This window comes from Echeneis naucrates, chromosome 4, assembly GCF_900963305.1.
Source record: "Echeneis naucrates chromosome 4, fEcheNa1.1, whole genome shotgun sequence".
Taxonomy (NCBI): domain Eukaryota; kingdom Metazoa; phylum Chordata; class Actinopteri; order Carangiformes; family Echeneidae; genus Echeneis; species Echeneis naucrates.
This window is the reverse complement of record NC_042514.1, coordinates 22,852,218-22,865,053: the sequence shown is the minus strand read 5'-3', so window position 1 is coordinate 22,865,053 and position 12,836 is coordinate 22,852,218. Positions and strand designations below refer to the sequence as shown.

General features: G+C 39.6%; 1 protein-coding gene across 1 annotated transcript in view; it reads left to right on the top strand.

The window, feature by feature from the left end:
* The first annotated feature begins 212 nt into the window (after positions 1–212).
* The window catches only part of gmds (GDP-mannose 4,6-dehydratase), a 149,138-nt gene continuing 136,514 nt past the window's right edge, over positions 213–12,836 (top strand). The window contains exon 1 of the mRNA XM_029499573.1: positions 213–439. Within this exon, the coding sequence (XP_029355433.1) occupies positions 341–439 (99 nt within the window). The 5' untranslated portion in view covers positions 213–340. The remainder of the gene's footprint in view (positions 440–12,836) is intronic.

Here is a 12,836-nt window from a genome sequence, read left to right as displayed (position 1 = left end):
TGGATATTACGTCTCCTACTGGATTTACAGTCAGAGTACCCTCTGCCTGCAGTTCTCATTATGTCCTCTTGGGGTCGCTGTGACAAAAATCCCTACTCCTTCTCGCACGCATTACTCTCTTTGGTTAATCTTCGGCACTGACGCTTCACACTCTCTTCCAATTGGCTGATGCGACGCTCTCTTCCTGGTACGTCACTGACTCCTCACCGGTGTTGTAGTTTGGATGCCGAGGAAGTCCGCTGGTGCAGCTTGAACAGTTAAAATACTCACACACAAGCGCTCCCTTTCCCTGTCGGCTCGATTCGGTTCGGCGGCAGACTGTGAAGACATCCCTGCAGAGATGGCCCAGTGTTCTGACACCGCTAACGTTAGCTCTCCAGCCAAGGGACAGGCGATGAAGCAGAGGAAGGTGGCAGTTATTACCGGCATCACCGGACAGGTAGGGACCCTCAGCCACTTTCTGTCACCGACACGGTGACCTCACAGTCACTGTCCCAAAGATGTACTTTGTTGTCATTGTTGCTCTTTAAATAACAGTGCCTGTTAGTCTGTTGACTATGTTTTGGAGATTCGTTTCTTCAAATCCTGTTTAGACCTGAGACAGGTGCAAACCCTCCATACCGAAGTTGGTCTCTGATTCTTCACGTCTGGACAGTTAGGTTTGATAAACCGGACAAGGTGAAGTTGGAAACCACTTATCAAATCTGGATTTGATCCACAAACAATCTCAGATTTTTTGAATAATTGTTTCAGTTTTTGGTCCAGTGTTCAAAGCCCAGAGTTCTGGGTCAAGGTAAAAAACCACTAAAGGTAGTTTTGTCAAATTGAAAACAGAAAAGACTGTTTAAGGATACAGTTTCAGAAGCAGAGATGTAAAAAGTGAATTATGTTTTAAAGTGCATCAACTCTACCCTTGAGCCTCCCCCTACCATACCACATGTGACCAGTTATAGAAAACAAAATACAAAACACTCAGACTTGGTTTACAAAGGTGGCGTGAGTAAAGGAATGTCTATGCAACATTATGCCAAACCAACCTTTCAAGACAAGTTGGTTGCGCTAGAGATTAGAAGAGGTGATGGGGACTGAATGGGGAAATGGATTAACCAGGATCAGGTCAGCAGGTTAAACATGAACTTCAGGCCCTTAGTAATCAGCAGAGGAGCGAGTTGGGTCACAAGCTAACTCCAGAACAAGATAACTGAGGAAAAGTGAGAGCCAGCAATGAAGTCTATACAAAGAGTTTGTGTATCTCTACAGCTCAGTGGGCGTCTTTGAAATGACTGTAAATTCTTCAATGCCTAATTTGAGTCAAGTCTCTGACCTTTGACATTTCAACATAAGACATCATATTTCAGTAAATGAATTGTCACAGGGAAATTTATTTGAAGATACTCTAGGTACGGTTGATATCACTTGGAAGCGCTGCCGGCATAGTTAAGCATAGTACACCGTCCTGAGAGAGGGTGGGCAAATTTTTTATTGCTCAATTACATTGTGTGTTCAGACAATAGTGTATGTCTCATCAGACACTAGGGAAAAGTCTGATGAGACATGTGGTTTTCACCTGCCAGTATGGCAGAACTGGCTGTACAGGTTATTCACATGGAGAGTGAATCACATTAATCAGTTAGGTCGTCATATGCAGTTCTTTTGAATTATTTTGTTTTTGTTCAAGATCAAGCCAGGTACACTGACTTTAAATTCCTTACAGGTTTAATTTAATCAATATTTGATCACATACTGTTGACTGAGTGAATACTTTCAAAACACACAATCCATTTATCTTTTGTATTATGTATTTGTTTTTCATATTTGACCATTTAATCTTAGTAAAGTTTAATGTACTTTGTTTAAAGGCAAGTTAAATACATTACTAAATGTCAATTGCACTCCTTCAATACATTTATTTGTCATAGCTTTTACCATGCCTTAAACTGACAGCTTTTTGGTTTATTTTACCTGTAAAATTAATATTGATATTTATTATTTATGATAATATTAATATTTAAAAGTTCTTAAGGGTTCAGTGTACTCACTACACCTCACATTGAATTATGTTTTTTATTAATTTGTTTTTTTTCCCTATATGCGGTTGCCACAGCAAGTCAGATCAGTGACTTGCATGATCAATTTAGCCATGGAAGCCCTTCCTGTCGCAACCCTCCCAATTTATCTGTGCTTAGGACCAGCACAAGCTGGCTTGAATTGTGGCTGTGATTTGAACCCGAGCCTTCTACATGCAAAGCATGCACTCTGCCATGGAACTATGTCCCTGGGCTTCACATTTAAAACATTTTTACTTACAGATTTTTTTATTTTTATTTTATTTTTACCCTTTTCCATCCTTTTGATTTGTCTTATATCACATCGACTTTTATCCTGACTTGTGGAAAGGTGAAAGTAAATGAAGGGATTATTTGAAGACATTGTTATAAAAAGTCAGCTTTGTTCCTTTGTAGGGCAGCCAAGCGGTATTAATGGTTACACTGTTGTTTCACAACAAGAAGGTCATGGATCTGATTTCTGGGTGTGGGGCCTTTCTGTGTGGATTTTGCATGTTCTCCATGTTGCTGCATGGGTTTTCTCTGGGTACTCGGGTTTCCTCCCACAGTCCAAGGACATGCATGTGTCAGTTGATTGGTGACTCTAAATTGCCCGTAGGTCAGTGTGAGTGTGAATAGTTGTTGTCTCCATCTATGTGTATTGGCCCTGCGATAGACTGGCGACCTGTCTAAGGTGTACCCTGCCCTTGCACAGGATTGGCTCCAGCGCCCGCCATGACCCAGAAACAGATAAGCAGTAGAAAATGAGTAAGTGAGTGAGTGTTCCTCAAAACAGACATACAGACAATATAGTTTGACAATATACTGTGTGTCAATGTTGACTTGTAAAGCTGTAAAGATTATGCAATACTGTTAAGACTGTGCTATCTGCCAAATTTGAGCCATTGAACCATATCAATAATTGACAAGCTCAACATATTGTTATTCAGTGGGGCATAAACCAATTTTAAGTTAAGGGATGAAACTTAGAATTCAATCACACATCCAATAATACAATGTTTCATCCATATTTGACTTTTTGTTTCAGTGCCAAAATCAGGTTGTAAGACCTTCATATCTCTGACCTTGGTCCAAATCTTCTGTCTGGGGGGTGTTTCCATCAAACAATTTATGTCAAAGTGAATTGAATCTACTACTAGAATGGCAACAAACTATTTTGAGGATTGTTAAAATTACTTTTGAAACATTCATTGGTTCCAAATATCAGGATTATTCACACATAAAAACTGTATATCTTATGGTTTTGACAAAATAAACAATTGAAGACATAACCATAGATATGTAAAATTTTATTGACTTGAAAGATGAGTTGATTTCTAATGAAAATAATTGTCAGATTAATGCAACAGATCTTAGTTGCAGGCTCTCAGCATTGCTAGTTGTAACTTCAAACAGTGGCAGCAACGTTAATCTGTCTGAGACATTTACTTCAATGGTTGTGTGTGTGTGTGTGTGTGTGTATGCGTGCGTGTGCGTGCGCGTGACAGTGCGTCCTTTGCGGTAGTGTGCAAATACTGATGAGCATTGTCAGTGTCTGGTTTGTATCAGAGCGAACAGGCTGGTTGACCGTTCCCAAACTGCAGCTCTGGAGAGACCACTTTCGGAGGGCTTGCAAAGTTAGTTTCAGCATTTCCACCAAGCAGCTCTTTCTAAAGCTCCATCTCCCCTCCCTGTTTAGCAGAAAAAAAGAATAATGAAAGTGTTAATTAATTTTTATTTTGCAGGTCATGGTGTTGCCCACGTAGCTGGCAGGCAGGCATCTGGATAGAGTAGACCATCATAGAACTCACTAGCCAGGGCTGGGGAGGTCAAAGTGATGCCATAAACTGCCTGGCTAACTACTGTTCATAAATTTCAGGACAACATGCTGCTCAGTCTGAAATCTTTGACTGCTGCCTCAGTGTGAACTATTGGGGTGAGAGGCTGTGAGTTATGGGAGCCCACCAGAGTGCCAAGGCAGAGCTTCAGAGTAGGCAGGGACTCTGGCTGATGCTGCTGTTTTATGACCCAGGGTTGTGAAGAGGACAGGTTCAACCTCAGTGTTCAACAGTAAAACTTTACTTTGGCTTCTCGGTTCACACTTCTGTCTTCAGCTCCTCTGGTTGAGAAAACATTGCTGTGCTGCAATACAACCCCTCGCACTGTTTGATATTCATCCTACAAATCTCTTTTCTTCATCCTTTGTTGGCATTTCATACACTTCTCTCATTCCTTCCTTGCCTCGTTCCATTGACTCCACTGTGAGCAGCACAGAACAGACTGAATGAGAGCCAACAAAAATGATCATAAAGCTACGAATGCATACGCACATCTCCTTTGTTGCTCATAATGGCTGCTGATGGCTCTTCTAAGGCTGATTCTTCCTCTGAATGAAATCGGGTACTTTGCAGATATACTGTACAAGTACATATATATACATGTGCAGTTGCTAAATAGCAAAAGGTTCACAAGTCACCTGCACATGCTGAACATTGTCAGTGGAGTCATAAGATGGTACATGATCTCTGTAGGAATTCAACATGCAAAACATGTAAAACTACATGTAAAACATTGAACTGCCAACAGAGCAGTTCTCAGATGTTCAAATGTTGAATCTTTTATTCAGTTTTGAATGGAACAAAGTTTGTTCAGTTTTGAATGGAACAAAGTTTGTTGGTGTTTCCAAAAATCTCATCTGAATTCAACGTCATCAAGATGAAGTTAATACTGAGGGACATTAAACCTGAAGTTTTACCACCCAGTTGAGCTCACACATTGGACTGTAAAACTGCAATTAAAAGCTGTAAAAGATCTAGTCCTATTAGTAGTTGTAGTCCTAGAACCCATGTATCCTGTTAAAGGGGGCCTGCCCTGAGCAAATAACTTTAACCTAACAGTGTTGCCAATGTTTGGCCTTTTATGACGCTACTGTAGAGAAGTGACCAAACAAACTCCCCAGTGCTCTAGAATTTGTTGCTGTGACTTCTTCATTTGGCTTTCAAAAAGTTTTACATTTGAGATTTAAAGTGCTTTTGATTCCTGTCATCAGGCCTGTTGACTGGGCAGATCAGGCTGCTCAGCATTATTTGGTGTTCGAACGAATCTGTTCAAACTTTGTTAGTTTGTAATTTTTTAATTATTAACTTGTTTTATTACAGGGCACTGTCCAAGAAGCTGTAGTGTGTCACTGACTAGCGAGCTGCTGCTATTTAGTTGTATAGGTGCCATTCATTAATTTACTTGTCACATGATTAAGTGGTGTAGAATGCTTTTCATAAATTGTTGAATATACTGCTTAGACACTTTTAGGCAGATAGCAGCTGTATCATCACTATATTTACTTGCTGTAACTGTTAATGTGGAGTCTTCTGAACTGTGCTGACCCCAGGTAACTGCGTTCAGTCCATTTTTCATGCTGCTCTTCGCACAGCACACCAAATAATTCCACTTAATGCTGTGTGTATGTTTGTGTAAATGCTCATGCATGTGGTGGCCTGTGATTGCAGCTTCATTAAACCATCATAGGCCTAATAGCAGACCAGTGGCTTGCGTGGCGGCTCTCGCCTGTGGTGTATGGAAAGCACATTAAAATTATTCATTTGTAGCTGATGCACAATGACAATTAAATGCATGTATGACTGTGAACACTGTTTCCATAAAGACATCTATAATGCCTGCAGGCTCACAGATGCTGCGTCGTAAATGAGGATTTCTCTTCTTGAATGTTATGCAGGTTATCCAACCTAAATTAGGGATTGAAGGTTGCAGAGCTGAGCCACTGAGATTTAGTTGGAAGGCTCCAGTAATTCAGTCACCAACTGTTCAACCAGCAGGGGGTATCAGACTCATAGTGCTGTGGTTTTTCCAAAGGCATCATACACCTTTTCCTCTTGTCCCTGGCTTAAAGGATGACAGCAGTTGTGACTGCCCCCTGCTTGTCTTTTGTCTCCTGGTGACAGAAAATCTAAGAGTTTTTGGATGATTAATACATTAAATAGCAGATGCATCAGATCAGATCACCAGACAAATGAACAATGAAAGTCGTTCTCGTTTACAGTTAGGTCCATAGATATTTTGACACTGACATAATTGTGTCATTGTGACATAATTTTCAATGAAAATGAATTAGTATAAAATGGATATAATAGCAGCTGAGTGAATGAATGTCTCAACAATTTTACGATGCAGTATATTTAAGTGACAACATCAAGCCTTAGTGTGTGTTGCAATCAAGCTGTAACTACACTTAAGTTCATAAATATTTGGACACTGACACAATTTTCAGCAACTCTGCTCAGTACATCACCACAATGGATTTTAAATGGCACAATTAAGATGTGCTTTAAGTGCAAACTTTCAGCTTTTATTTATACTGTGGAATTCATTTCTCTATCCAAATCAGGTGAACAGCGTGGGGAATTGCAACACATTTTATATGTGCCATCTGCCATTTAAGGGACCAAAAGTAATTGGAGTAACGACTTCATTCATAAAGCAATTTTTTACTTTTTATACTTGCAAATCCTTTGCAGCCAATGACAACCTGAAGTCTCGAGCCTATATACATCACCAGACACTGCATTTTGTCCCTGGCGATGCTCTGCCAGGCCTCTACTGCAGCTGTTTTCTATTCCTGCTTGTTCTTTGGGCATTTTCTCTTTGGTTTTGTCTTCAGCAAGTGAAATGCATGCTCAATTGGATTCAGGTCTAGTTATTGACTTGACAGAACCTTCCACTTCTTTGCCATAAAAGCTCTTTGGGATACTCTTTTTTCCCACCATTCCAGTATAAGTTGATTTTGTCTCATCGCTCCATAGGATGTTCCAAAATTGCACAGGCTCTTTTCAATGTCTTTTTTGACAAACTCTAATCTGGCCTTCTGTTTTTGAAACTCACCTATGGTTGACACTCTGTTGAAGTCTTCTCTACATTATTTACTTTGATACAGATATGTCTACTTCCTGGAGGGCATTCTTGATCTGGCCAACTGTTGTGAAGGGGTTATTCTTGACCGGGGGAAGGAATCTTTTGTCATCCACCACATTTGTTTTCTGCGGTCTTCTGGATCTTTGTGTTATTGAGCTCACCTGTGAATTCTTTCATTTTAAGAATGTACCAAGCAGTTAATTTTGTCACACCTAATGTTTTTCCAAATTTTCTGACGGGTTTGTTTTAGTTCTTCAGCCTGATGATGGCTTGCTTCACAGATAGTGACAGCTCTTTGGGCTTCATATGGAGAGTTTACCTCAACATATTCCAATAAAAATACTACACTTGAAATTATCTCTATGCTTTTTATCTGCTCTGTGTAAATTAAATAACAAGGTCTGCTGGAATCGCTGAGCAACCAATTGTCCAATTACCTTTGGTCCTTTAGTGATGGAGGACACATAAAATGTCTTGTAATTACTACACCATTAGCCTGATTTAGATGTAAATACCCTCATGTTGAAGTTGAAAGTCTGCACTTAAGTCACATCTTGATTGTTTAATTTCAAATCCATTGTGGTGGTGTACAGAGCAGAAATGCTGAAAATTTTGTCAGTGTCCAAATGTAATTGTAGTTGCAGCTTGATCACAACATACAATGAAGCTTCATATTATCACCTAAATATGCTGCATCATAAAATTGTTGAGACATTCATGTATTCAGCTGCTATTATATCCATTTTATACTGTGTAATTCATATCTCTTGACAGATGGTTTTTAAGGGTTTGAATGTTCCTATCCTTTTCTTTTATTGCCATAAGATACACAATGAGGCTTCATATATCGTTCTCTTTTAATCTTTGTCTACCACTAGAGTAATTTAACCAAAAGCCTTTTATAGCAAAGGATATGTAGTATATCAGGAATTATCTTCCCCAAAAAATGCTTAAAATGGCCATTCTCATGAGAGTTATCAATACTTTTGGTCCCTGTGATAATAACCTAAGTGTGAGTTGCGTGAACTTGACAAGTAACCTAGCAGTGAATGTCTGGCCAGATTTCTAATCTTGTGTACTTTGGTTTGAGTCCCTGACGTAAATCCTAATTATTTTATGCAGTGAGTTTCTGTGCAGCTGTTCTTGGTTAGAAAAGGAAAATACCTGAAACTCAGTTACTGTGAAGGAGCAGGCATCAAAAGATACTTTTCTCTTCACTGTAAAAGTTGATGTAGACTTTGGGTCTGGAAAGTGAAGCCAATATGGAAGTGCCTTAAACCTGCATTTTATCTAATGAGCAGTTGTCTTGAAATCTACTGGAAATAATTGCCATTCTTCTCACTTGATTAATGCCACATTGAAAGTTTTGCCTATAAACTTATGGTCTCTAGTTTCAAGTCTTTTTCAGTAGAACATGGTGTTCATTTTTTAAATGGGTGTGGATCCTCCAAATATGATTTTTTTTCTGGTTAAAAAAAAAAAATCCAGATGGCGACAAACAAATTGTAAAGTGGAGGCTTCAAAACGGCTGTGCTCAAACTGTTGGGTAACCTCATGGTGGACCGACACTTGGTCTAGGCAGTACTGAAAGTTTTTGTAGATTATAAAGTGATATGATACTGTGGAGAAACTCTTTTTCTTTCCAACTCATAAACACGGAACAGTGCCACCTTCTGATATGGCTACATATATATATATATATATATATATATATAGTACAGTCTTAATGAAACCAGCCAATGATGATGTGATAATGATGATGATGATGGGAATGTTGATTGGAGCTAATGATAGTGCTGCAGGGGCTGTTCTTATGAGCCAACATTATTAAAATTTTTTTAGACACATGGACCTATTTAGTCCAACATCAACATTGGCTGTAGTTTTTCTTCTCTCACCCCATTCTCATCTCCTATATATTCATTCCCTCCGTTCCCAGCCCCTATGTATTTCTTTTATTCTGTACCTTATTTCATAGACTGATTGAACTACTTGAAGCTAAAATAGAAAAACTGTAATTAAAATAAAAACTTTCTTTCAATAAATATAAATAACATAGCCACAAAAATGCATTGCATACAGACACACATCAGTTTCTCTCTTGTTAAATGGCATAGTTAACTGTATTATACTGCAGTGCAAGCAGCAGACCAGTTGGAAATGTGAGTCCGAATAGAGACGGGTTAGAGAAAGTGAAAATGCACTGCTCAGTTGAGTGGTTTTCACACACTTGTACTTGTCTGCAGCGTTTTCCTCTTTCTTTTCCTGTGGACGATCCTGGGATGAGGATGAGATCTTCAGTTAATATATTGTGACACCAGCATGTAAACATGAAACAATCGTTTTGCTGTATTTCAATTAAGTTTCAGCCATATGGTGCTGGACCAACCCATTGGCTTACATTCAGTGCAGCTATAGAGAGATCACGTTGTGTCAAAGGCCAACGTGGGTTTTCAGGGAGTTTGTGGTATGCCTCAGACCTGACAGGTGAACGTTTCTGTGTGTGTTTGTGTGTATGAGTATGTGTGTGTGCGTCTGTGCGTCCAATGCTCCCACCAAGCGTCCAACTCCCCATAACAGGAAACAGCGAGGTGAGGCCAGGGTTTATGGGCTAATATGCCCTCAAAAGAGCCTCTTGTTTTTAAACAGAGCTGCAGCTCTTCAGGCTTGTTTTCCATATTGGTCTGGCGTGGAACGGTAAGACCCTGGCACAGGAGCAGGAAAACATGACACCAACTGGAGCTTTGAACACTGTGAGGACAGGCAAGGGGGGCTGCCAGCGCCCCCCAACCCCTCCTTTCCCTTCTCTGGGTTAGGCAGAAAAGATTGGGATTCATCCCAACTAAGCGTTACACTGTTCAACCTGCAGATGCTGAAATACTACTGCTAACGTATTTCTTCTAAAAGTAGTACAACATTTACTATGGGCATCTTTAGATGACAATACTGTCTATTTGGCATTTTTAAACCCATGCGGCTTCGTTAGGAACAAAAGCAATGATGGAAGTGAGAGGGGTGTGAATCTAAATGAATTAATTACTGTAGGTTCCACAGAAATGGAACTGGGTAAGAGGGGGTCGTGTAATCAAGGATGACGCAGTTTGTTTCATTTACAGCTGTGCTGTACCAGCCTGTCAACAGATGGTGTCCACATAAATTTGCAAATATAAAAACACATCACAATACATTTGACCATTAACATTAATTCCAGTGTTCACCTGTCTCTCATCGTCTTCATCCATGGATAATGTAGTGGAGGCTCTGTTTCTATCATGTCACAAAGAAAAAGCACAGATATAAACTATAAAACTAGCATTGGCTGAATTTCTTCATCATTATTCACTTTGAAGTTTTTGTTAGTAAAAACTCTGCTTTTCTGAATAGTGGCTAAACTTACTAGTAAATGACTGCTCCTGGTCTCCGTGAAAACTGACAGATCCATGCTGATGAAAACCATGGGAGGGGGAAATGCTAGTAAGTGCATTCTTAGCTAAAATTATTTGTTAAGGGAAACCAGACTAGGGGACAGAAGTCAGCATCACCTTTTCCCTCATGCTGTCCTAGACTCTTCTTGATAGTACCTGTTCACATCAAAACTCATTCAGCAAGTGATCATCCTTGCATTTGATATGACTTTTACTTTTTAGCAGAAAAACTAATATTTTTTGAGATTAGCAGACCCTTTGCAGACGCTTTTATCACTTCATGGTTTAAGTCGTGATGGAGCCACTATACACCCCCAGTAACGCTTCTGCTCCCCAATGGCCATAAATCAGCTAATGTTGGCGTGTACAGCTTCTATGGGCAATTCAGTTGGCTTGCTCCATTGTTTTCTGTTACGCCCCCCCTATGAAGCAGGAAAATCCCCCCACTATACTTATTGTAGTATAGTATTACTATACTAGTAATAATATAGTATTGTGCTTGTCTATACAATTTTTACATATACACTTCTGCATAGCATTGTATGCTTATTGAAATTAAAGAAAATTAATCCCATTTTTCAGTCTGAGTGCATTTTCAGTGCATTAAGGTCAACAAAGTAAAATCCTTGTAAACCTTAAACATTTTCCAATCAACTAGTGAATGCTACTGCTGCATCAATCAAAAACAACTGCTTGAACCATTTTCACTGCAAAATATTATTATATGTTATTAAATTAAATTAAATTAAATTAATAAATATTAAATACAATTTATCAGAAACATTACCTCTGGAGCACAATAAATAAACACTGTAACCTTTTTTTTTTTTTTTTTCTTTCTTTCTTTATTTCTTCCCCTTTTGGCTTTTTCCCCCTCTGTGGGGTTACCTCAGCAAGTCAGCTCCATGACTTGCATGATTGATTTGGCTGCAGTTATCATGGCAGATGCAAGTAAAACTCTTTAACCTACAAAAAGAAAATTCATAAAAAAAAAAAAAATAAATAAAAAAAAAATTATGATTAATGGCAAAACTCAAGCGGCTTATCAGTGTGATTGGGGTATAATGTCTGGAAGTGCCACCTTAATTTATAACTTACACTGGTCTTTCCTGATTTCCCACCTTTAATGGCACATCATATGAAAGCACCCCGTAGCAGGTGTGCAATTACAATTTGTTTTGGTGTGGCAATGAAGAGGCGAAAACATTAGCTAAAGCCTGTTCCCCAGTGTTACACGCCTCCCTGGCTTGTTACTAGCTGAGAGGGTGCACCCCACCATTTGAGAAACACTGGCTTACTTCAGTGTCCTCTCAGATGGCAAGACTTTAAACATGACCATTTCTCCCTGGCTCTGAACCTCCAGGGTGTCCTCAAACCCTAAGTTCCCCTAAACCCCTTTTCCTCTCCTCCCTGCTCTCCACCTCCTCTCTGACCCCCTTGGACTTGGAGCGGAAGCACGGGCCTGGCATGCTGGCAGTGTAAGCGCGTGTGTGTACATATGTGAAGGGGATTGAGCGATGAATGTCATGACTAGTTCGGAATTTTCCAGAGCACTCCAAAAGTGTGCGGTTGGAAAGTCTGAGCAGAGAAAATAGACGAAGAGTAACATGGGTAAGGGGAACAAGACCTTATTGACAGGGCTTGCTCTCTCGCACACTCACACACATATTGGCCCTTACTTCTGGCAAAAGCTCCTGATTCATGTGGATGTTACACCTAATGATCCTGGGCATCAGTATTCAGCTGCAGTGCACAGGCTTCAGGAGAGCTTTGGTCCAGACCCACGTGAGACCTTTGGCTTCTTTTTTTCATCCACTCATCTGTTAATTTTTCATGGATTTAACAACATAAAGGTTTATTTTCAACTAAATGTAAGATTAACAGAACATCTCTGTCTTTAACATTTGTAACGTTTTTTTATTGTTTCAGTTTCATAGTTATGTTTTATTGATGATTTGTTCTCAATGAAGCTTGTCCCTCTGCCAAAGCCAAACGTATTCTTTCACCCTATTTGGATAATTATGTGGATCTTTACCAACTCTTATATGTAAACGCGGTACTTTTTCATAAGACCTGAAGATTGTGAGCATATATAAATCCATCCATCAATGGGTGCTAGAGCCAATCCCAACTCACTCCGGGCGAGGGCGGGGTACACCCTGGACAGGCCACCAGTCCACCTGACTACCAGCTCACTCATTATCAGCAGTCCATCGCAGGGCCAACTATATATATATATATAGAAGTAACGGCCAATATATCATGCTCACTATACAAGGAAGAGTGACAAAACATTTCCTTTCCATTCCAACACTCAACTGTCCTTTAACCAAATCCGACCAAAATTTTATGGTTCCTTCCTTCACCCCTGCTGTATCCCTATCCCTGTATCCCAAAATGTGTCTCATCTTCCACTGTAATGTTATATAATATTACCATT